The 26,318-nt window shown below is 38.1% G+C and overlaps 4 protein-coding genes across 4 annotated transcripts; 2 read left to right on the plus strand and 2 right to left on the minus strand.

The window, feature by feature from the left end:
* The first annotated feature begins 799 nt into the window (after positions 1-799).
* si:ch211-121a2.4 (transmembrane protein 205) lies at positions 800-6,844 on the plus strand. The gene is made up of 4 exons (XM_042007349.1): positions 800-933; positions 1,538-1,770; positions 3,278-3,441; positions 3,528-6,844. Exons 2-4 carry the CDS (start codon positions 1,671-1,673, stop codon positions 3,828-3,830), a joined length of 567 nt encoding a protein of 188 aa, XP_041863283.1. The 5' UTR covers positions 800-933; positions 1,538-1,670; the 3' UTR covers positions 3,831-6,844.
* A 475-nt stretch (positions 6,845-7,319) lies between these two features.
* Positions 7,320-12,752, minus strand: slc35d1a (solute carrier family 35 member D1a). Its single transcript, XM_042007347.1, has 12 exons — positions 12,489-12,752; positions 12,186-12,219; positions 12,003-12,089; positions 11,749-11,816; positions 11,598-11,669; positions 11,382-11,450; positions 11,037-11,139; positions 10,371-10,463; positions 9,749-9,816; positions 9,477-9,555; positions 9,320-9,402; positions 7,320-8,661 (listed from the first exon to the last, which is right to left on the minus strand). Exons 1-12 carry the CDS (start codon positions 12,596-12,598, stop codon positions 8,556-8,558), a joined length of 972 nt encoding a protein of 323 aa, XP_041863281.1. The 5' UTR covers positions 12,599-12,752; the 3' UTR covers positions 7,320-8,555.
* A 2,667-nt stretch (positions 12,753-15,419) lies between these two features.
* aqp12 (aquaporin 12) lies at positions 15,420-16,495 on the plus strand. The gene is made up of 3 exons (XM_042007348.1): positions 15,420-16,095; positions 16,180-16,296; positions 16,368-16,495. Exons 1-3 carry the CDS (start codon positions 15,501-15,503, stop codon positions 16,493-16,495), a joined length of 840 nt encoding a protein of 279 aa, XP_041863282.1. The 5' UTR covers positions 15,420-15,500.
* Positions 16,496-16,544: 49 nt separating this feature from the next.
* rpp21 (ribonuclease P 21 subunit) lies at positions 16,545-19,540 on the minus strand. Its single transcript, XM_042007351.1, has 5 exons — positions 19,205-19,540; positions 18,980-19,080; positions 17,338-17,420; positions 17,080-17,211; positions 16,545-16,992 (listed from the first exon to the last, which is right to left on the minus strand). Exons 1-5 carry the CDS (start codon positions 19,259-19,261, stop codon positions 16,892-16,894), a joined length of 474 nt encoding a protein of 157 aa, XP_041863285.1. The 5' UTR covers positions 19,262-19,540; the 3' UTR covers positions 16,545-16,891.
* Between the last annotated feature and the right edge of the window lie 6,778 nt (positions 19,541-26,318).

The raw sequence follows: 26,318 nt of genomic DNA on the forward strand, positions 1-26,318 counted from the left end.
CCTCCATTTCCTGTTCTTAGCTGATAGGAGTGACATCCTACTGATGTTGCCCATCTGCTTCAAGGTTGGATGTGTTCTGTATACCTTGGTTTTAACCAGGGGTCATTAAAATATGTTTCCTTTCTATCATCGCCTACCACTCCCTTTCTCCCCTGACCTCTGACATACACAAGGCATTTTGGTCCAGACAACTGCCCCACAATAAATATTTTCTCTCTTCCAGACCCATTTGCTGTAAAGCTGGTTGTGTGTGAAAATCCCAGTAGATCTGCAGTCACTGACAAATTCAGACCAATCCATCTGGTACAAACAGCCATGCCACATTCAAAGTCACTTAAATCTCCTTTCTTCCTTATTCTGAAGCTCAATTTTAACTAGTTATTGGTGTTGGCAAACTATTGAACTGCTGTGCCCAATAAGCTGATCAATAAGTGTATTTTAAAATATATTGGGCCTTTTTTGTGATAATTCTTAATTCCTTAGAAATACTGTTAAAAGTACTGTTGTAATATCAGAAAATCTGTTTTGCAATAAAATGATACTCTAGAATGATGCAAATGTTTGATTTCTTTTCAGCCTATTAATTTAATAAGTCAGAACTAATTCTGAACAAATCTGTTGTACTAACTGCAGCCCGTTCAGAAAACATGCCTCCACTCCTGGATGTCAGCGCGTCCTTCATGTAAATGAATCCTTGTATCTGAAGCAGAGAGCTTTTGTTCAGAAGGAGAATGTGTGTTTTATCTGAACCTGTAGAGGGAACCAGTTTCAGCTGACTGGAGCTGCAGGGTGGATTTTCCAGGGCACATCCTGAAACTTGCGGTTCCGCCCCCCGCGCTAGTGACTTGGGCTGTGAGTTTCGCTGCCAGCCGGTGAAAAGTTCTCAGTTTGAGCCGAAGACTCAAATCTGCTTAGAAATTTTGGAGAACTCAGGTAAGTTGCGCTTAATTTATTATTTAATTATGTGTTTTTCAGTCAAAACTAATTTGTACATTGACTTGCGTTATCTAAAAATGTTTAAAGGTAAGGCTAACTTAGACCCACACGACCAGTTTAAACTAGCTGTTAGCCGCTAGTCAGTGTAGTCTCCGCTTGGCAGTTAGCCTTAGCTAGTTCGCAAAATATCGCATTTTTGCAAAGGTGACTTTGAAGAGTTCTTGCTGCCACTCCAAACTTTTAGTCTTAAATAGCCAAAAGATATTTCATTTTGAGAGAAATAATTCGGCTGTACCATTTGTTTTAAACGTTGACGTTTTGTAACTTTAGTTCCGTGTTTGTCGTATTTTCCTGCCGGGCTGATGGAGGTCTACTCCCGGTAAGGTCAGGACAGCAGCCCAGTTACCTTGACATCAATGCGGAAGTTTCTAAACCTTTAGAGGGTAGCAGTAATAACGAACCACCCTGTTAGGTAACCTGTCCCTTAGCAAACGCACACTTATTTAAAAGTTAGATTGATGTTTGTCAGTCATTTTTGGGTGAGTAGTTCAGGTTTTCTTATATTAGTCACAGCTTTATTTTAATGATGGTATGTTTACAGAGACTCTGGAGAGCAGCAATAGCACCATCCAAACAAACAAGACCACTGTGAAGGGAATACGTATTACTTTCCTGTCCTGGTGCTGCTCTGTCAGCTACAGAGGTGTCCAGAGGAGAAAATCTTTAGGAGAAGCATGTCTACTGACCAGGACCCCACATTTACTGTGAAGCTGCTGCAGCTGCTGCTGCTCTCAACCTACTGGGGAATGCAAATTTGGGTCACCTTCATTTCAAGTAAGTAATACATATATAGACTGATTTATTTTTGTTTTATTAATATTTGGGTATGGATTTACTGCTGTACATGTGTCGTTAGATCCATCCCACAAGCTGTTTTTTCAGGGTCAAGTTTGAGCACAACTTAATAAGAGCACATTTTGCATCAGATCTGAAAAATGTCACTGCAGCTGCGTCCACGCCTTGACTTCTTGTTTTACCTTGTTCGTAAAGTTTAAACACACACACACACACATTGACATTGTGGGAATCAGGGTGTGTACATTACTTGTTTGAAGTGCTATTTAATTCCCATACCTATCTACATTTAACATTGCAGGAAAATTCAGATGTATACGTATGTTTCGGACAAAGTCATTAAAACTTTTTAACCTCTTAGCATTACAGTCTGTATAAAACTTCCTTTTCACACTATACACCGTAAACACCCTGTTTTTTATGAACACAATACAGGCGGTGGGTGGTGTCAGCTAAGATTGTAATTTACTTGGCCTTTTTTTCAGAGGGGTTTCACTGCAATCACATTAACAAGCGTCATTATGAGTATGTTTAAACAAAAAAAGTTATCTTGTGACTTTTAACCTTGTGACAATGTCTCTGTGCTACACATTGTGTGTGAAAGGAGAAGCTGCTGCAATGTTATAGCACAGGGGTAGCCAACGTTGGTCCTCAAGGGCACCAATCCAGATTTCCGTGCCCCAACACACCTGACTTAAACTAATGAGTCATTGTGGAGATCCTTATAGGCTGTTGGATCCATTTAATTTGAGTCAGGTGTGCTGGAGCAGGGAAATCTGGAAAACCTGCCGGATTGGTGCCCTCGAGGACCAACGTTGGCTACCCCTCTTCTAGCATCTTGCAAACATATATATAATATGCATGCATTGGACACTTGGTGTCCAGGGCAAACTATTTTGGAAAAGTATGAGGGTGCTCATTTAGGCTCATTAAGCTGCTGTCACAGGAAAGCAGTTGCAGAGATCAAATTGACTGTGCCATTAAACAGTTTGGAAAATTCTACCATGTCAAATTAGCCTTTAATCAATCTAGGAAAACGGCTGAAAGTCTGGAACATGCTCGTGACTAGACTGAAGCTTCTCAAAAGTTGACAACCAAGAAGTTATGAAGCTCAGTCACAGCTGGATCTTCTAAATAAACATTTGTTGTTCCTCTAGCTCTGTCAGTGTGAATAAGTCTGAATTTGAGAGAAGTTTGAGGGAGATTTATTGAATCTAAATGCATTCTTTCTAAATTATTTTAACAAGAAGTCAACAGCAAATGTAAACTTCAGGAAGAAATAAAAGCTTAAATAAGCATTTCTGACATGCCACTTCTAAGTTTGGTTCAAGCTTTTTTTCTCAGCATTTTGATGTCAAACGTGTGTTACCTGAATTTAAAAACTGATATTTTAAAAAGGTATAGGTAGTATATGTTAAATGAAATAAAAATAAAATAGAAATAAAGAGCGTCTCTGTAGTGATAATGTGTTTTTTATTCTACACAGGCTTTGTGATGGACAACCACCTCAACAGACACACATACGGGTTCATTCAGAGTCGCCTTGTTCCTTTCTACCTCCATTTGGGTTCAGCCTGTGCCTTCTTTAATCTCACCATCTACGCTGTGTATCATCCCAAAGAAACGCTGGATGATAGAGAAGCCTTTCAGGTAATTTGTTTGTTCCAGGTCATCAAATTACACAATTCCCTTTTTTCCAAACTTAACCAAGCCCCTGCCTATTCTTTCACCGTCAGATCTTCATCTTCTTTGTGTCGGTGACAGTTGCTGCTGTCAACGCTCAGTGGTTTGGTCAGATAAAATCAGAGATCATGGCAGACATGCACCTTATTGAGCAGGCATGCGGACTGGGTCAGGATATCGGACAGTCGTCTAACCGGGAGGCTTACGCCAAGATGTGCGAGACGGATGTGAAATACAGACACCTCAGCAGCCGGCTTTGGTTGTACAGACTGCTGTCCTCTCTGTGTAACTTCTGCTGCATAGGCTGCAACTTCTACAGTCTCTGTTACATGGCTGAGAACCTGGTAACGCTGTAACAGTGACACATTAATCCAGCACAAATCCAGAAACCCCTTCATTTTATACGAAAAAGGTAATTTATATTTAATTCATGTCTCTTCTGGCTACATGTGACTATTGAGTTTGGAATGAAAGGTCACATAATCCTTTTTTTTATTTTATTTTGGAAGTAATGACAGGATACAGCGTCACTCAGAAACATTTGTCTCCTCCCTTGAGTGTTGTAAAGAGATGAATTAGTGACCTTTCACCTAGTGTGACTGGTGGTGGTGGCTGCCTTAATATTTCCCTTTTAACAGTATAACATGGTACCTTTCAGATTACTAAAATAGGTAAAATATCCTCTTTTTTTGTTTGTTTTAAAATTTGTGTGTAAAGTGAGATAGTTTAGTCCATTGCATTTTTTTGTGTACAAATGCTAATAAGTTTCCTGTGCTGTTCACTCCTGCTTCCTCCTCTTAGGGTGAGTGTTAATATTTTGCTCACATTGTTGTGTCACAGGTTTGTCTAGCTTGTATTGTTACCTCAAGAGCAGCACCTGCATGTGCTTTCCGTTTCACATTGAAAGGTTGTACTGTCTTTAGCTCCCCTGGCCGCTGCTGGAATGAAACTGAAGTGTTCGGACACGGTTCGAGCACTGCTTTCGGGTCATCCGTTATAGACTTGCATTGTGTCAGGATTCACGTTTATTGGTGTTTGGGAAGTAGTGTATGTGATTGATCAGTAAAAGAGCAGTGACCCATACTTGAAAGTTGTTACACAGCAGGTTGGTCTTGTTGTCAAAGCTTACCGACTGGAAGAGCTTCTCTCTGTACCTGTTATTCAGTGCGCCATTGAAGAGGACATTAGCTAGGTTTCAGTGCAGTGCCAAAGGAAATGTGAAGCCAGCTTTTGAAATGACACTTCATGGTAGATGAATATCAAGCACACATCAACACTGTAGAGTTTCATGAGAAATCCAGACAAATTGGTCTGGAAAAGACGGCTGTTTGGAGCGCCCGGCCGGGAGACAGCATGTGAGGTAGAAATCACACCATTGAGAATATCAGATGAAGCTCCTCATTGTGTTTATATTACTATTGCATGATTCATTTTCCACAAGAACGCAGAGCTAGTGGAAAGTAGCATACAGGTCAGCAGGAAGGACCTCAGCAGCACACACACATGCTCACACTGCAGGCACTCTCTTTTTTATACATCGTCTAACCTTCTGATCTGGACATTTTTACCAGGATCCTGGGTGGAAAATCTTCTGAGCCAGTGTTGCAGACGTTGGTGTTGTCATTTGCCACCACTCCAGAACATCTCACAAACATTTTAGGACTCCAGTGCCTGTGTGAAATCAGCAGGTGGCAGCACAGGATATGTTGTGCATGGCAGTAATAAACACAAGTAGTTGCTAATAGAACACGGGAAGAATGTGCAAACAAAACCAGTCATCTTGTCCATGTAGATGAAACAGATTAGAGTTTTTAAGGAATTCTTTATTTTATTATTGACTTCATAAAGATTAAAAGTTTTCTGTCTTGGGCAAAACTGGACAGGCAGCTGCCTTCTTTTACGTTAATGCAGTTCATTTGGTAATGTTTATTCTCTTGAAACACAAACAGCTGATAGTTCATGTTAACGGTAAAATCTGCTCTGTCAGAATCAGGTTACATAAGGAATTTCCATCTGCACTGAAATAAATTCTTTATCTTAAAAAAAAATCCACTTAAAGAAATTGTACAATTTTTTGCAAGCTTTTTTTCCTCAATCCACCTTTTATGTACAACCTTTAATAAAATGCTGATCAAATAACTAATGGAAACTAAACTACTGTTACTGTTACCCTCAGGTGGAAGGGGATGCATTGATGCTGAAAGGATTATTAGGATGTTTGACGTTACTGTTCAGTCTTGCTGATCTGCGTTGGTCTGTTTGGACTAAACCATAAAAACAACCAGGAACGTCATGGTAGACTTGGTAGTGTAACACAGGCCAGTAGCTATTAGACATCATTGGCTTAAGCTGTGATCATTAACAGTAGTTGTAACAGCACAGACATTTTCTATCTTAATTTATTCTTGTGTGTTAGTGCTGCAGCTTCATGACTGCATTGAAGGGAAAACAATATAAGATGGGGTTTAAGGAGGGAAAAATCTCACTGAGCTTTTAGGGCTTTAGAGGAGGGTCTAGTGACTTTTAGCTGCTTCATTAACATCCTAGGAATACTTGTGAATATGTTTTATTTTAAAGTGTAAATAGGGAAATCATGTTTGTATCTACTTGTAAAGGATTTTTAAAGATGCTTGAGGGTCTGTGTCTGGAATTTCTTAAGCTTGTTTTAAGTACAACCTCCTATCACTGTACATCGGTGTGTTTGTATTGGTTGTAGTCTGGCTGTGGGGAAAGACTATGCAGACATGAACTAAAGCTTAATTATTTTTAACCCTTACTCAGCAGTTTACAGACTCAGACTGTTCGAACTTAGTTGAATTTTGTTTAAAATGCTTCAAATTAAGCAGAGGACTCGCACCAAGTTCGTCTTTTTCTTCTCATTCTACATCTTGAATTTATGCTAAAACTGCTGTGACAGTCCATCATTTTTTTATATCTATGTGACCAATTTCTGATTTGTGTGCTTTTTCCTTCTAGCTAGTTTTTAACTAAAGTTTAAAAAGTGAAGGTCCTGAAAATGCTTTATTTGTCTGAACACATTGGACTGGTAAAGGTGCTTTTTTCCCCATTACTATTATTTAAATTTACCCATTACTTGCAAAAACAATGCAACATTATTTGGTAGCTTTCAGTTGTACAGCTGGTAGTTCCTTGCTGCCTGTAGGCTCTGCCAGTATATGTGTATGTGTGTCTATATAATTAAATATTTTACATTAAATTGTATCACCTTCCTGAAATTATGGTGTTTAAATTAGGGGGACTATAAAACAGTCTGTACTTAAAGATCAAACATATTAAAAGCAGGACAAGCTGTCATGCTTCCAGTTTGTATCAAATGTGATTTTATTTCTTTTTTGTAATAAAATTTTATATCAAATTTATGCGTCATTATTACTTCATTTTATACCATTTTAGATGGTAGTGATAATGCAGGTTTCACCGAGGGGTCTAAAATGTATAATCTCAAGGGCTTTTATCCTGCCGGATTTGAATGAATGATTTTATTGTATTTACTTAGACGTTTCCCTGCTTGCTTGAATAATGTATATGAAATGGACGTTCCTAAAGCTTATCAAGTTCTACACAAGCATGTTAACGATCCATTAATTTGAGTTAGATGTGTTGAAGCAGGGTAACAATAGAGCTGTAGGATAGAGGATCAGGGTTGGTTAGCCCTGGTGTGTATTATCTTTCATGGGCATGGCCCAGTTGGAGCACCCTCCTGCTTCCACACCAGCCGACACCAGTGGGAATGCATGTGTATTTTCTATTTGGGTATAACATATTACAGGATTCCATCATGAGGCTGAATAAACATGTAGCCCTGTTTAATCCGGGATAAACTATTAAAGTAATTCTGATTCAGTTACCCTGATATTTGTTCAGCTGGACATATAAAAACAGCCAAACATAGGATGCATTATTATCCAAAACTGAGCATCAAACAATATAAAAATATAGTATGAACCCATAATTATACTTGAAACAAAAATGTTTAAATTGCAGACTGGAAAAACAATTCAGGTCCTTTTTAATGTAAAAATACTTTTTTTTTTTTTTAAGTTACAAATGACTTATTGGAGATGATACACTGACAATTCATTCAACTCCACCTGAAAAAACAATGTCTAAAACAAACAAAAAAAAGAATAAATAAATATAAAATTGAGCAGATATAAATGTAGAAAACAAGCCAGCATCCCTATCTGGATATGAATCATTTAAATACCCAAGTACCACAATTAATACATTACATGAATGTAAAACAGTAGGTGAGAATTTGTTTGTTGCTTTGCAGCCGCTACATCTGTTAAAAAGTACAAGAACATTGTGAGGAGGTAAAACAGGCAAACTAAAACCTCACAATGAATCCTATTATGTATTAATTCTTCATGAACAGAACCAAACTCCAAGCCTTGGAGAGTTTACGAACTCTAATACTGAGGGAGTAAAAATGTAAACAGTTTTAAATAGTCTCCAAAAAGAGGAGGCAGAAACATTTAAAGCCACAATCTTTATCAGGAACTCAAACTAATGCCCATCTACTTTGGTTGTTTTGAGGGGAAAAGTTTAAGGTTAAAGACTGAATGTTGCATCTCACTGTGCTTAGAAGACATTTAAAGTCACATTCCTTGTAAACAGCAAAACAGACAAGGCAATAAAAACAAAGATTGTGTCTTTAAAATAACCATTTAATATCTATGTGATGTCTTAGAACAGCTGATGAATCCAGCTGTTTAACATGTCACCATGAAATGTTCAGTTTGTCTAAATACTAAAAAAAAATCTTTATAAATATCACTTGATTCCACTTCCCTTGTTCTCAAAACACATTAGTACAGTACCAAAATAAAAAATATTTAAAAAGAAAACGTCATCTAAAAGGTATCAGATATCAGCCTCTAATCCCTCTGGAGGATTTTGTAACCACTGCAGCAACAGAAGAGGCTTGGTGACATCATAGCTCCATCTCCGTGGAAATTTTCTGGAAAATCATTCCCACCAGTTCTGCACATCAGCTGCTAAAACACTCCAGTTCTTCGTGTTCATCAGAATAAAAACGATAAAATCCAGTGTCTCTGTCACACGACCACCTTCCCCTTCATGTCCAGCTTGTTGTTGTCACTTGCTTTGCTGGACTGTTCCTCTGTGAGAGTGATGTACGAGTACACCAGGCTACCAGCAATACTGCAACAACACAGACATGAACGGGTTTTGGTTTGTTTTTCCTCCTCCTTCTTTAAATTTTACACAATAAAGGGCAACCAGAGGCGTGCACTAGGTAGCAGGTTTAACATATCTGGAGTATCTTTAGGACATTGGGCTTAACTATGCCTGCCAACTCAGCTTTTCTAGCTACATTTTGCCACGGTTTGTTTTATTTAACTAAATTATAAATGTGTTGTTTTGAGATTCTTTTATTTCAATATATATTTACAATAAATCTATTGAGCTTTTTGTTTTTTTTCCTAACTTTTACAGCATACCTAAGGATGAGAGAATTGTAGTTTTTTTATAGCTTAACAATGCTGAAATTACCACAGTTAATCCTAAATGTATATTATTATATTTCATTGCAGGTCATCTAAATGTTTCAAGATATTTTACCGAACATGTTATTATTGTCAGGAAACTGACAAAATGTCCTCATAAAGGAAGTGCTGAGGTAGTGAACAAGTTAAAACTCTGACCTGCCCGACGACACACACGACTAAAGTAAGCAGGATTCAAGTGGTCAGCTGGGCAAATAACGCTCTAGCTAACTGGATCATCACATGATAATGTGGAATATCATAACATCTCAGGTGTTTGGCTGAGAATAGCAAACAAACCTGCAATTTCATACCTGATGTTTAAACCGAAGAAGTTAGTCCATGAGAAAATGTAATCTCCACTAAATACCATCCCGATGTACGTCACCAGGACATTCTGCAACACAGAGAAGGTGCAAATGAGTTTTGTGTTAATGTGCAAATAGCCGGTTACGTCACTGTGCGGCTCACCTTGATGCACCCCACAATGGTAGTTGTTAACGCTGAGTTGTACTGTGTACATAGTACCGTGGAATACATCAGGACAAACCTGAATATTAAAAAAAAGAGATCAGATTACTCATAGTTCATGTCCTGGCATGAAATCAGATTTCACAATGTTAATCCAACACTGTTGACAACGCATCATTGTGAGATTCACACCCAGATGGAGGAGTGGGAACTAAATTTCATTTCTGATACCACAGAAATTTGGCATGATCCAGTTGTGGCTTTTATCTTACCCCATGACACAGGAGAGGATGAACTGGGAGAGGAAAAATGCATCAGACCAGCCGTCAAACTCTGCAGCCTGAAATCAGAAACACAGTAATAGTAGATACACACAAACTTTTTTGCTAAACAAAAAGAAAAAGTTTAGGCACTGCATGTGAGCATCTCAACAGGCGTTCATTTGAAGAAACTGAGTTGCAATGAGTCAACTTTGCAGCACTGAAGACATTAAAAGGAGTTATTGATGTGGCCAGTGGCACGATTAACTCTTACAAACTTGCAAATCCAAGTTTCCATGAGCTTTTAGAAGGTGGTAGTCTGTATCTCTGATTATTCAGTCAAGGGAAGTTGTAGACGCTGCTGTAATGACTCCACTAGGAGCATAATAGCATCTTTGTGCTTTTCAGGCTGCTGGGCCCCAGCTGGGCAAGCCAGAAGGTTTCTGCCAAGACTGACCAAAAGACAACTCATACTTACTCCACACACCCATGTTTACACATATGTGCACACATTTTATTTTGGGTTTTAAACCTGCAACAACTGAGCAGGGACACAGATTTACTATACTAATATATTAACAAAGAATAGCCACTGAAGATAATTAAAAGATAACAAGAGGGTCCAATTGCTTACCTTCTGCATATCTCCAGTTACATGAGCCAAGATCAGAGTGGGAATGATCATAAATAAAGCATTGTAGTACAATAATCCATATTTCCCTAACTCCTGCAGGAAGAGATGGAGTAGAGGGAAACAGATGGGAATTGAGCAACAAGAGAACAGAAATAAGCAGAGAGCAGCACAGTGACTTATTCACAAGTTTTTTTCTGCATTCCTCGCTAACAAGCACACATACAGATGTCATCTATGGTGAAGCCACTGCACTGTCTAAAAACCTCGAGTATGCATTTATCTGGGTCTGTTTCACACTGCTACACCCTGTACTCAGTTACTCTTGTCACATATCTCAGTGCAGCAGAGTGAGATCTTCAGACTAAATTTGGATCTTGCTTGGCCTTTGCTGTAATTTGAGAGTTGAGCAGTATGTTTATGTGACATAAAAATCAAGAAGACACTTCTGCTTCAACAGGTGTAAAATAAGAGGTAAAAAGACTAAATATATCTCGACAAATCAACTTAGTAATAAAAACTAACAGCTCAGCTTGTCTGCGCACACTGAGATCCTTAAAGTCAGATACTAAGAACAGTTTGGGTTCTCTACAGTCAACATCAACTCAATGCCAAGCACAGCTCCTTCCAAACAATGGCCACTATTCATCAGACGGTGCTGCCACATACCTTTGCATCTAATTTTTGTTTCACATAGGCTCCATTGGCTGCAGTCAGGACATCATTCAGGAGAATAAAGACGTAGCCTTGCAGGTCAAAGGACAAGTCGGCACTATATACAGTGACAAAACAGAAAATAACATAAAAATAAATAACATCCTGTCACTAAGAGTTAAGCTTTAGATGAGCTGTGTCAGCGGGGTTCCTTTCACTACAGATGTGAAACATCTGCATAATGAACCTCAGGATCATGTCAGCTAAGTGTGGACATATATCAAGACAAGGCCACCCTTTGTAGTGAAGGTAATTCTGGTCTTGTTAAAAGCTGGGACACCTGGAAATAGCAAAACTTACCTTGCGGCTATAAACGCCCCAAGGATCATTGTAAATACTGTCATCTGGACTGGCCTGGAGAATTTCTTCCTGCCATGGGTCAAAAACAATGAAATTTAATCTGTCTCCATTTAGCAGTAAAGAATGACCACAATTACTGAACAGAGACAAAGATTTTGTGTCAGGTTGAACAGAAGCTCTAACAAGAAAAGTGGGTTAACTGTCATGTAATCTTACTTAAGCAGAAAGCTTTCAGCCAGCATTGTGAACAAGATGGAGAACCTCCTTAGGACTGTAAACATTGGCAAACTGGTGGAAAAAGACATGAGGATGATGAATTTCTCTTTAGCACCATGCATGTCAAGTTAGTGCAGGTATGAGAACTTACTTAAGCCTTTTGGTACCAAACAGACCAGTGATTTGATTTCCCACAAAAAGGAGAGGTAGAGGAAATGTCTAGAAAACAAGCATAACACATCAGCCTGACATTAACAACATTATAACTACCTAACCACGAGGAAACATCCCAAAGAATTATTTTAATTATCAGGCATTCAATAAACTAATTTCTAAAGAAAAGGAAAAAAACGCCATTTGTTTCACTTTCCGTGAGTGTGTTAACAAGAACTACGAGTGTCTCACCTTGTGAGGTATGCTCTCATCAAAATCTGGGAAGGTTATCACCCTTGCTGCCTTGCCCACCCACAGCACAATCACTGTGGCCAACATCTGGACACACACACAAATGGAAATCAATGTATTTCTACCCGCCTGTGTTAAAGAGTCGTATGTTTTTAGTTAAAAACAGGAAACCGTTCAACCTACTTGTCCTATTCCGACACATATTGATGAGGGGAACCTGAAAAAGCAGAGTTCAATTTTCACTAAGTGTTTTAAAGAGCAAAGCATCCCCTAGTTAGCCAACACGAACTAGGTTCATAAAACACTAGGTTAATAAAAAAATATGCATTAAAAAACTTCGCAGCTTCTGGTTTTGCATTAACTCGCTAGCCAAAAGTTCATCTAGTGAGCTCCACGGTGTTGGCTCCACTATCCAGCAAACACAACTTCCAGCAGCTACACTAGCTAACATGGCAGCTACCGCGGATGCACCGCTGAAACCGTTACCTGTAGTTGGTGAGGACACTTTTGTTCACCACGACGATCAGGAACGAGCTCAGACCGTAAAATGCGGCGGCAAACAGCTTCACGAACAGTGTCGAAGGTTTATCCGCCATCCCCGACAAGTTCTCATTCCTCTCTGAGTGTCTGCTCGTGCCCTGCCATCACTTCTTCCCAGCGGGATCACCCACTGAAACACAGGCAGCACACACACGGGAGCGCGTGCGTGCTCATAACACGAGGGCACTGACGTATCACAACTTCCGCCGAATAAAATTCTCAGGACGTTCGGGTGATTTTACTATTTGTATATTATTGAAAATAACGACTTAGTTCAGTCTGTAGCTGCTGCCTATATATGCGAAATTAAATTTTCCAAACAAATAGATTTTTTTCTCAAATCAATTAACTTTATTTATTTATTTATTTATTTGCATGACGGCTGTAAAGTTAAAGCAGCATCTGAATGAAAATTATTTCTACTGAAGAGCAGCACTTCCTGGTTTCTGACTTGACATGTGACTTGTTTTATCCAATTACAAATTTAAAGCTACACCAGTTAATAGTTAAATTTAATTTGAATTTATTATTGACATGGTGTCACATAGATAAAAATATAAAGTTTAACTAACTTTTACACTATACCTGTATATACCATAATTAGATTAGGTATCGAGGTAGTGATGAACTTCTTTACAATTCAATGTAAATAAACACCAGATACATCTGATGTGATTGTGTGAAATGAAAAGTTAGCCAAAATTTACTTTAAGCAAATTCTTTCTTTTTTTTAATTATTTATTTATTTTAAATCTTTGACACATTGGATATTTTGAATATTTAATATCTGAAATAAGATTTAGACTGCATACAACTTTTGTTATTGTTTTAATTTATTTATTTTGAGGGGGGCATTTCAGAGGCAAAAAAAATAAACAGTAGTTTAACACAAGGACCAGATAATACAGTATGATACAGTGTGTTTACCGTTCTACCACAAGATGGAAGCACAACAGATGTTTGACTTACATTAAAATCAATGTAATAAAGTCAAATATATCAGCACCATCTTGATGGATTTTACATTTGATCTCTCTAAGGCCCAAATACACTATCTGGCAACTGAAAACTTTTACTATTGCTTTTACTGTGAATGTTTACACTGTCACGTCTTTAAGTTCATAATGCCATCGTGACATGAATCATATTTTCTGTGCAGCTAGCCTAAAAATGAATAAACCCAATCTCATGTCTATATCTTAGATATTGTCTCTGCCTATAAGTTCTGTATATTTACTAGGCCAATGCCAAATGTTCAATTTAGTCTGATGCAAAAGGTCATAGTAACCTGTTCTCTATGTCCACTGTCCTGGGAATACCTGTGTTTTAAAGTGTGTTTAGGTAAATGTGGATCCATATTTACAGTTGTTTGGCATGTAATTCTCAATCATATACAAATATCTTCTTTTTAAGAAAAAAAAGTACATAATTGAGACCATACATTGTTAAAATGACCAACTAACTAAAATGACTAATTTTAACAGCTGTTAGAATTTACAATTAAACATTTTCAAATTATTCACATTTGTAATGGAATCAATACAAATAAAGATTTCAATGGGCAACTTTGATGATCTAGCACCATTAAGTCTATGTGCTGATTTGACTGTATTTTACTAAATTGTTATCTTTTTATGACGCCATATATATGTGAGTAGCATCTTGATGGATTGGCACCAAGTCATACAGTAAAAGTATTTATGTTCTGAGGAACATGAATACTTTTTCCTCAGATACTACTTAAACTCAACTACTTAAACTACTTAAACAAGCTGATTTTCCAGCTGTTTTACACATGACAAGCCAGACTCTTATCAGTCCAGATCATAATGGAGCTTTAGGAGAGAATTTCACATTCTTGCCTGATGATGGATTCTAGCTGCTCAACTGGATCTTCTTTATTAGCTCATGGACTTTTCTAATATAAAGCCATGCCGTTGTGATGGATAGAGTATGAGGTTTAGCATTGTCTTGCAGAAATATGCAAGGCCTTCACTGAAAAAGACGTCAAGGGGAGCATGTGTTGCTCTAAAACCTCTATAAACCTTTCATTCATTGTGCCTTTTCCTAATTTGCAAGTTTCCAGATTCATTGGCAGTAATGCACCATCAGACCATCAGAGGTGCATGGAAGATAAAGTGGTGCATTAATGTTTTTTTTCTTTTTCTTTTAATTATCTTATGTTTAATGTTTCATTTTCACCTTGCTGTAATCTCTTTAATGTTTCATCATGTCATGAAATGTGCTTTATAAATAAACCTGCTTTTTATTTTGAACTGAGCACTGATAACCAACCAGGAAGTCCTTCTCCTTTGTAGTGTGGAAGGTGCAATCACCATAATTTCCACAATGAATTCTAATTTACAATTAATCCACACAACAGTTTCTTTCTTTGCCTTGGCTGATTTTAAATTAGCTTTGGCTCAGATAACTTTGAGGACAGTTATTCTGAAACTTCTCCACAATTTATACTGTTTTTACAGATTGTAGGACATCTGTCCATCCTTACTTCTGAAACTCTTCCTCTTTAAGGTACTTGTTTTATACCCAATCAGGTTACTGACCTGTTACTATTTAACCTGATTAGTTGTAAGATATTCTTTCAGATGTTTATTTTTATTAGTTACCTTTTTATATTATTTTGGTTTGAGATTTGCAAATCATTTATTTTGCAAATAGGGCTATATTAGGCAAAATATTTAAATTTTGTTTCCTCTATAGCAAGGAAAACACTCTAAAGGGAAACCCACTAACAAATGTCCATGGAACGAAGGCCAGATCTTTGACCTGACCTTGTAAAGGCTTGTGTATTTTGGCAGGTGGTCGTGGGATAAAAACCTGACGTGTCTCTGATAAGAAATGTGTCTGTGCATGTGCCACGTTGTCAAACAGAAAGCATAGACTCAACCCCTCATTAATTTCTGTTTCTGAACAAGAAACTGGATATCTAATCGAGCCATGTCTGGGTTGAATGCATCCCTCGGGTTCTTCTTGGGCGTTGTGATTTTTGCAGCATCAGTTCGAACTCTCTTTAAAAGATGGCCACGGTTCAGCTTTATTTCAGAGTTTGCCTCCTCTTTCATGCTGGTGGCTTGTTGGCTGGAGGTGCTGACCATAGTGGAGGTGGGTGAGTGGGCCGGGGGCTTGGGCCCTGATGTGACGGTTACCATGCTTTTTGTGGTGCTGCTGACTCATGGTGTAATCTGTGGTGGAGCATCTGGGAATCCCAGCCTGATTGTGCAGAAGTTCCTGCAACTCGAGGCCACCACCCTGCCCACTCTGCTTGCTGCTGGAGCTCAGTTTGTCGGGGCTCACTCAGCTATTCGTGCAGCTGCGTTTTACTGGAGCCTGGAGCTGACAGACATGCACATGATCAAAAACCTGATGTCTAGTGAGTGTAGCACATCCCTGAAGGTTCCCGTGCTGCAGGGCTTCTTTACAGAGTGCGCCTGTGCACTCATCTTTCATCTCATCCACTTAAACCTGAGACACAGATCTGCTCTGATCCGGGTGCCCCTGATCGCTGTCCTCCTCACATTCCTGTCTCATACAGGTAAGTCCTGGGCGAACTTTACCATCACTAAACATTTTATTAATATGTCCAACTAAGAGCAACAAACATGAAACTGTTTTCCAGCCAGAAGCTACACCTCATCTTACATAAATCCATCTTTGGCATATGGACTCACCTTCCACTGTCCTGGATTTACCTTCATAGAGTATGCAGTGGTTTACTGGCTGAGCTCTCTCACAGGTACGTGGCATTGCAATAACGCGTGTGTACATTTGTTTGCCAGCTGTTTTAGTGAACGTCTTCTCTTCTAGGGATGACGTTGGCTGTTCTCCTGTACATGGGCCACATTCCCAGGATTTTTGCCAAAAACCTTCTATATAACCAGAAGACGCGCTTCAGAGTGCCAAAAGGAGAGAAAGTAGAAAAGAAGAAATTGTAAAATACTGTCTTTTTTTCTACACTGAAAAAACAAAAAGTGAAAAAAAGGCTATTTAGTTATGTTGTTTATTTCAAATGAACAAGCCTGAAGGGGAAAAGTAACCAATATTGGGGGGGGGGGGGGGGGGGGGGGGGGGGGATGAAATGAACAAAAACTTGTTTAGTTATTTTTAGGCCCTTATTTTCAAAAATAAAATAAAAAAAACATGTTTTTCTTTGGAACAGATCCATGATTTATAACATCATATATACACAAATCTAATTTTCAGTGATCTCATTAGTAAAAAATTTAATTTTAGTTAAAGAAAAAAATTTAAAAACTAATTTCATAAGAGCGTGTAAGACAAAAAAAAAAAAAAAAAAAAAAAAGTGGGAGGGAGGGAGGGAAGAAGTGGGTCTAGGTGCTGGTAGATCTCTGAGCAGTATCAGGTTTAGAAGACTGTGATGATCCTTCTGGCTCTGAGGTTTTTGGCTGACCTTTAGCAGACAAACCTAGATCTGTAGGAAAGAAGACATTCAGTGTTAGAGCAATTATGTAACCTGTCCTTTGTTAAAGTGCTCATATTTTAAAGTTTACCACCACACCTGACTGTTTCTGCTGCTGCTGCGCCTCGGGCCGATCCACCCACAGACAGTAATCTGGATTATTCAGCAGCCTCTTGCTTTGGCCACAACTGAGACACCTCAACATAGTAAAGCGGGTCTTGCCATTTTTTCCTTTAGAGATAAAGTCAGAAAAGTAACTGATTACCATTGATCTGTACCATATATTTATATGTATGTGAAAATTAAACTACATTCCATATGACATGCATGGTGTGTGGAAATGACGAACTGACTCACTTCGTTGTCTTGTTGTTGCAGTTACACCAGGAATGAGCAATGAGCAGCACTTTTTACATATTGTTCTCTTGACTGATGGGTCTCTGCAATAAATTGAGGAATTAATGTGTTAGTATGTCTTTTAAAACTAAATTCTATCCCACCTGTTGCCCCCAGACCGGAGTGAGTGTACACAGTTAATGGTGTAAATATTTCTCCCCAAAAAATCTTATTGAACCGATATGATGCCATCAGTCAAGCCAAAAGGTAATTTAACAAATAAAAGTTTTGACCTTAATGACCAAGATAACTCTTTTCTGCCATAAGCCCCACACCTACGCAGTCTGTCAGTTTCTTGCCTTTTTGGTACAAGTTTACATTTTTAATGAAATGGCAGCCACAGACTCTCAATGTGTTTTAGAGGAAAAAAAAAATATATATATACTTATATTTTCAGTCCTAATTCTGCCATCTCTTGAGCATTTGGTTTGAGGGTTTTCTGGGAAAGCTCAAACTGTCCAGTAAAGCTTCAGAGCAAACTAGAGATGGAAACAAAAAAAATGATAGTTTAAAACCCTAGTTTTGTTGTAAATGGCTATTTCTGCCCCGTTTCCCAGTTCTTTAAAAATAAATAAATAAATCCATAATTGTATGCAATCAAAATAACTGCAAACCTCATGTCTCATCGGGTGTAAAACAGTAAAACTATGCAAATGTTGCATGACAGTAGACCATACAAATACCACTTTTTCATCTTATTTGCAGCCTGACGTGAAGCGGTTAACCCGTGTTTTTCATTTCAGTTACTTTGAACTTTTTCCTTTGCACGTGTTCTCTGCAACCATGTTGACGTAGGGCTGGTCGATATGACCTCAAATCAACAATTAATTGAGCATGTTACCTCGATAACAATTAAATTAGCATTCATTTAAGTATTGTTTTAATTTTAGCCCTCATAGCTAACAAAGTTTATGTTGCAAATATTTTCACAATAGAAGAGCAGAAGTTCATTTTATAATAAGTAAAAAGAAGCACATACAGTTTAACTATATATGGTTATTAATGAATATTTTAAAATATATTTAAGAGATCATTTAAATAACTGTCATGAGCAAGATTACATCGTTCACTGGTTCTGAATGTGGGTTTCAATTAATTTTCAAGTAACTGCCCAGCCCTATGTTGACCATTTGTGATCAAACAGTCGATTGTTCAATGGTCACATTGCAAGGATTAAGTGATCTATAGAGAACTGCATTAATTTCAAGTTTATTTATTTTATTTATTTATTTACAATTTTTAGTCACGTTTCTATTTCAAATTAGATTATGAAGCTGAGTAATAAAGGTGTACATCTTTAAATATAGGTAACTGTAAGCCATTTTCTCCCTTAATTTATGCTTGCAGAGTATATAAGAAATATATATTTTGAATATTTTGAAGTTAAACTAGGTGTAAATTTGTTTTGTTCATGGTTAAATTTATGTTAATATTTTATGCCTTTTAAGAGTTTCGTTGCATGAAGAAATGCCAATAATTAGCTTCTGATTAAAAAAATAACACACACTTAAAATTGCTTTGGCCTTAGGCATTAAATCACACATAATTCTGCCTTCGATAAAACACCACCAGCAGCTATCTGTACTCTATTGACTCTACTTACTGTCTGAGAACCAAACGTCTTGCAACTGTCTTTTGTGTGAAACAGTAAAACCGAGCCAACTCCACGTTTTCTGGATTTTGAGATAAAACACAATGTGCAGCCTGTAGAAGGATAACAACAAACAAAAACAAAACAAAGCGACGCCATTAAAAAACTGGTTAGCAAGGCAGTTAGCATGTTAGCCACGTGAGTACTGAAGATGGTTAGCTTTAAACGTTTTCCAACCTGGTAGAGATAGTTCAGTCTTTGGTAGGCTTCTTTGTCTTTCAAGTGAACTGCCATCTCACAAACAAGTTTTAAAACACAAATTTCGTTACAACCAATTAAGCTTCCAGAGTAGCAAACCCTATGTAGCAAACTGAGCTTTGCCTGTGAAACACTGATGTGTGCTGTTCGTGAACGAGCTGCATCTAACAGCCGATTCTTTGTAAACGACTCCCGTTGGTTGAGAACCGAATCTTCAACCACTCAGTTTCAGCTTTGCCGAGAATTCCTGCTGAGAGGAGCGGGGAAGGTGAGGGTCCTCTCACATCCCTGTTTCCTGGGTGCCACCTGGAGCGGGCAGAGGGTAGGTTAGAGATGTGACGTTCATGAACGAATCGATTCTTTTGAACGACTCTTTAAAATGAACGATGGGAACCGATTCACAGCTGTGAGCCGTTCTTTTGTGAGCCATTCTTTTTATATACTAATTTTTGACACTGCCTTCATCAAATCAAATCAAATCAAATCAGCTTTATTTATAAAGCGCTTTTCATACCATCGGCAACACAAAGTTCTTTACATGATTAAAAACATAAGAATAAAAACAGTCAATGAAATCTTTCACACAGTCACACGCACACACGTATACACACACACGCCAAGCCCAAGCCCAATCCCACCCCACCCCCTTCCAGCTAAAAATGACTGAATGAATAAATAAATGAATAAATAAGTAAATAAGTAATTTGAGTAAAATGAAAATAAAATAAATAACACTTGTGACATCATAGAAGTCTGATGTCCAACATGCTCCATTCATGTGAAGCATCTATGGACAGAGAGTATTGTTTGGAAACAAATACTGTGAGTTCTGTCCAAAACATTTACTAGAATTTGCACTGACTGCTCAGGTTTATCCTTTTTTATCCATATTCTTCCTATAATTATTTAATCTTGTATAGTAGATTTTATATAGGTACATATTTTGACTGTTTGTCATTCTTATATATTGTGAAATTTTGTAAGATATTGTGAGAACGAGCCAGTCTTTTGAATGGCTCTTTGAAAGGAACGGCTCCTCAAGAGCCGACCTGCTAGAACACGTGTCGAGCATGTGACACGGAAGTGTTGCCAGCATTGTCTCTGAGCAGGATTCAGCAACAGGTTTAAAGGAAAGGTTATTGACCATGTTTGTGATCCAGAAAGGCACTGGATAGTGATGATAGTAGAAATGAACGACGTAAAATACATTCTAGTATGTGTTTACGGCTATAACAACCAAGTTCTGAATAAGAATCTCCTTGAAAATATAGGAATTCTGATAAACAATTGGAAACTAAAACACAATATTAATAAAATATTGGTTGGGGCTGACTTTAATGTCTCTCCCAATTCATCATATATGGAGGATGGTTAACCCAGACACTTTTCAATACACATGGTTTAAGGCGGGCAGTAATGACCAATGACCAAGACTTGATTTTTGGCTTGTTTCCACTGAACTCTGCAAAAATGTTCTGGATTGTAAAATTTCAGCTGCTCAATTAACTGACCACAGTGTAATACACTTGTCACTATCTGTTCATAATAATTCTCAAAATGGTACCAGGGTCTGGAAATTTTATAATAATTTATTAAACGTTCCAGAATTTCAGCATCAAGTAAAGGTTATGATTGAAGAAATAAAAAACTCAGACATGTCTGATTTAAATAGATAGGAATGGCTGAAATTTCAAATCAAACAGCTGGCAATCGTCACGGGGAAGAAACTGTCATCTGTAAAACGACAAAAGCAAACTGACCTGATAAAAAATATCAACTCATTAACAGAAAAAGGTAATGATACTAATAATGTTGATGAACTCCAATCCCTTCAGGCTCAGCTAGATGATATATACCAGGAAAAGCAAACGGTGCCTACATTAGGTCTGTTGCCAAATGGATTGAGCAGGGTGAAAAATAGTATGGCCTACTTCTTCATTCTTGAAAAACAGAGACAGTCAAGAAAACTTATTGATAAACTGAAAGTGGATGGTGCTCTAGTGGAAAGTCCACACATCATTAGGATAAGTATTTGGTCTTTTTATTCGGATCTGTACAAATCAAGTGTTCAACCAGAGAAGTGTGAATCTTTGTTTAAAGGTTTAGAGGGTAAGCTACAAACTTTAACTGATGATGATAAGACAAACCCAGAAGAAGAGTTAAAGATTGCAGAGTTAGACAAAGCACTTCATGAAATGAAGAGTGGGAAGTCTCCTGGAATCGATGGATTGACCACTGAATTGTTGAAATTCTTTTGGAATGAGATAAAATCAATTGTATATAAAGCTTTTCTGGAATGTATTCATCATGGAAGCTTATCCCCATCAATGAAAACTGGGTTAATAACACTAATTCCCAAACCCAACAAAGATCTACTCTCGCTAAATAACTGGAGACCTATAACATTACTATGTAATGATTATAAGCTGTTAGCCTCCTGTTACGCTAATCTTCTTAAAACCATCCTTTCAAAAATTGTGGCTGAATATCAGTCTGCCTTTATAAAAGGACGCTACATTTCCAATCATATTAGACTTGTTCTGGACATGATAGACTACAAGAGCCTAATTGAATCTCAGAGCCTCATTCTATTTCTTGATTTTTATAAAACATTTGACACCCTGGAACATAACTTTTTATTGACAATGCTTAAAAAATTAGGATGTGATAATTTTTGTAAAATAATAAAAATGTTCTACGACGACATCTATAGTTATGTCATATTGTCGGCAGGATTGTCAGACAAGATCAGAATCAAGAAAGGAATCAGTCAAGGGTGTCAAATATCTCCCAAGCTGTTTATTCTTTGTACTCAGATCCTAGCTTACTCAGTCATTAATCATTCAGAGCTCAAAGGTATAAATATATTTAACTATGAATACAAAATTAGCCAATTTGCCGACAACATGGTCATTTTTGTAAAAAATAAAGGCATGATTAGTAAAGCCCTATAATCTCAACCTTTTCACAAGCTTCTGGACTATCATTAAACTTGGAAAAATGTGAGCTCTTACCACTTTATTCCTGTCCAGAGGTGAGCATTGAAAATATTCCTGTAAAATCCCAAGTTACATATCTGGGTATCACAATACATGCTGAGGGAACCACAATGAACCAATCTAATAGAGAGATTAAAATAAATCAAATGGAAAGATCACTCAATCATTGGTTAACTAGAGATTTGTCTATATTTGGTAGAATTTTGTTAACTAAAGCTGAAGGCCTGTCAAAATTAATTTATCCTTTTCAATCACTAAATGTAAACCAGACTAATATAAAAAAAGGTTAATTCAGTCATCTTTAATTTTGTATGGAAAAATAAAACACACTACATAAAAAAGCACAGATTATTAAGAATTACCAAAATGGAGGCTTAAAAGCACCAGAATTCGAATCTATAATTGGTTGATTGTTGAGAATAAACTGGATTAAACAGTTTTTATCTCATGCAGAATCGCTGTGGTTCCATATACCAAAATGCCTTTTTGATAAAGTAAGTGGTTTAGAGTTTTTGCTGAAATGTGACTACTAGAATTAAAGGATTTTGCCAACAAATTTAACCTAGACTGCTCATTCAGAGAGTTCAAAGCCGTGTGCAAAGCAATTCCACCCTCCCTGTAACAGATTATTAAAAACATCCTAATCTTTTCAAAGGTAACTGCTAGACTACCTGAAATAAAAATTGGAGAAATGGACTTAAAGAAGAAACAATGCATTAATAAATTGATCTGTAGCACTCTTAAACTGAAACTATTTACAGAGTTCAATATCCCAGGAAGGGTGGCACTTCTGAATTATACTACCCCAAATAATAATATTCATAAATACTTAAAGTGGCCAGTTCCTCCTAAAGTCAAAGAAACTTAATTTAAAATAATCAAATATTACTACCCTGCTGCTATGACACTAAAAAAGCGGTTTAATTTTGAAGTGGACCCATGTGTTTTTTGTGGGGCAAATATCGAGACTATAGAATACTTATTAGGGTCCGAGCCATACAAAGTATGGCAAGGCCCTATTGTTTTCCAAATGTTTATTTTTCTAAGCGCAACGACGCCTAATTTGACCCCCTAAACACCCATGAAAAGTTGTGAAACTTGGCACACGCATCAAGTCCGGTGAAAATCGCGATATTCTAAGGTCCGCATACACTTCAATACAAAATTGGCTCAACAGCGCCACCTAGTGTCACCAAAAATACCCAAATGAATGGGGTCCCAAAAGTCTACTTCCACGTAGGAACACGAAACTCGGCACACACGTGTAACACCCCGAGTCGAGCAAAAAAGTCAATGAAACACCTGTTGCCATGGAAACGGGGTGCCCGCCATCTTGGCGTCTGCGGCCATTTTTTTTTTTTTTTGCCATTTTTTGCACTTTACACACATCGTATTTGAACGAACTAGTCTGAGGGGATTCGTGCGACTGACTCCAAACTTGGTGGGAACCTTCCTGACAAGTTGGGGACCAAACGCTATTCAAATCTTTCTAATAGCAGAAAGCGTGTTACCGTGGCAACCGACGGAAAAACACCTTCTCGCCATGAAACACGGTTTGCTCATATCTCCATAGAAATAGATGGGAACTGCACCAAACTTCACAGTATTCATACGTGTAACACCCCAAGTCCAGCAAAGAAGTCAGTCGAACACATGTTGCCATGGCAACGGGGTGCCCGCCATCTTGGGTTTCATTGCCATTTGAACGAACTAGTCTGAGGGGATTCGTGCGACTGACTCCAAACTTGGTGGGAAGCTTCCTGACAAGTTGGGGACCAAACGCTATTCAAATCTTTCTAATAGCAGAAAGCGTGTTACCGTGGCAACCGACGGAAAATGACTTCGCCAAGAACCACGGTTTGCTCATATCTCCATAGGAATACATGGGATCTTCACCAAAGTTCACAGGATTCATATGTGTAACACCCCAAGTCCAGCAAAGAAGTCAATTGAACACCTGTTGCCATGGCAACCGACGGAAAATGACCTTCTCGCCATGAAACACGGTTTGCTCATATCTCCATAGGAATACATGGGAACTGCACCAAACTTCACAGGATTCATACAGGTTGGGTCCTTAACGCATTACACCACCTGTTGCCATGGCAACCGACGGAAAATGACCTTCTCGCCATGACACACGCTTTACTCATATCTCCATAGAAATAAATGGGAGCTGCACCAAAGTTCACAGTATTCATACCTGTGACCCCCCAAGTCCAGCAAAGAAGTCATTCGAACACCTGTTGCCATGACAACGGGGTGCCCGCCATCTTGGATTTCATTGACATTTGAACGAACTAGTCTGAGGGGATTCATGCCACAGACTCCAAACTTGGTGGGAACCTTCCTGACAAGTTGGGGACCAAAGGCTATTCAAATCTTTCTAATAGCAGAAAGCGTGTTACCGTGGCAACCGACGGAAAAACGCCTTCTCGCCATGACACACGGTTTGCTCATATCTCCATAGGAATACATGGGAACTGCACCAAACGTCACAGGATTCATACTTGTTGGGTCCCTAACGCATTACAACGCCTGTTGTCATGGCAACATAGCATGTTAGCTAGGAAATTAGCATGCTAGGAAAAAATGATAACTAAGTATATCAACATTTCAGATTTTCAGCTGGGTGTTTTACCATGTTAACTATGATGTTACCAGGTTACCTACCATGCTAGGAAAAGGTTTAGGACACGGGTGGCGGGGTCCAGGCCGCTCGGACCCGATGGATGCCGCTTGCGGCTTTAATTTTTCTCTTGCCCTTTTTCCATAAAATTCTGGAAAGAAGTTGCCACCTGGTTTAGAACAGGTCCTGACATTGTATTAGAACCCCTGCAAACGCTGTTTTATATTGAAGCTATCCCCCACAAATTTCAAAAACTGGTTAATATAGTTTTCCTCCTAGGTAAATATCATATCCATTGTAAAAAACGGGAAAATGGTCTGCCCTCTGCTGTTGGGTTTAAAAACGAGCTAAAAATGTACTTTCAGTGTTTAAACCTCTTGTTGGATAAAATCTCATCAGTATGTACTCTACTAAATATCACAAAAGATTGTCTGTTGCTCTAATTTTATTTCTCTGTATTATTTCATTTCATCGTATCTCTTATCACAAGGCCTTGCGCGACAACTACTACAAGTCCCTTTAGTTTTTTTTTCTTTTTTTCCCTCTCTTTTCTGCTGTTTTAGTTTTGTCATGTCTTGTTTTTCATACAGTCCTCTTCATCCAAGTCTGTATTTGCAAATTGCATTTCAAGTCTGTAAATTCCCACCGAGATTTTGTACCATTTTTTTTCTATGAAAAAAAAAAAAAAAAAAAAAAAAGGATTCAGCATGCCAAAAGTCATGTGATTGAACAAAAGAGGCATCATCAGCGCGCATTAGGCAGCAGGCGGGATCTTTAAAGGGACCTGTCTTCAATCAACCTATCTGATGCATCAGACGCCCACAGCCAGCAGATGGAGCTCTTTAATTTGGTCAAATGATTCCGAACAGCAAGCCATTTTCATGCATTTGGGTCAAAGTTGGCTCGATGATTCATGAGGCCTCGATTTCACCATCCCTACGAACAGCTGTGAGTGAACGGCTTTTTATTGAACACACCTACAATTAGTCTGGTCACACACACCTGGGCCAGTAACTCTCCAAATTAGGAGGTGAGAATACAAATTCACAAATCAATAGAAACAATAACATAAAACATGAATGATCACATGTTTACAAAACAGAAATAATATTTGGGTGCATCTGTCAACACAAAAACAATAACATCAAAACATGTACATCACTTGCTGCAATGATTACATCATCAACCCAGATGACCATAATCACTTTGTCGTGCTCAGTTTCCCTTGTGTAAACACTTTGGTCAGCTTGGTTTTGGATGAACCCGTTATTGATTAAATATTCATGGAAAACTTTGTTCCAGTTTCTGCCAGATTGCTTTAACCCATACAGGGATTTCTCCAGCTTACACACCAGCTTCTCGTTTGTGTGGGATGTGACCTCGTACCCCTCTGGTTGTTCTATATAAATCTCACAGTCTATTGGTGCATTTAAGTAGGCTGTTTTTACATCCATTTGATGCAAGA

Source organism: Melanotaenia boesemani, chromosome 14, assembly GCF_017639745.1.
Source record: "Melanotaenia boesemani isolate fMelBoe1 chromosome 14, fMelBoe1.pri, whole genome shotgun sequence".
Taxonomy (NCBI): Eukaryota; Metazoa; Chordata; class Actinopteri; order Atheriniformes; family Melanotaeniidae; genus Melanotaenia; species Melanotaenia boesemani.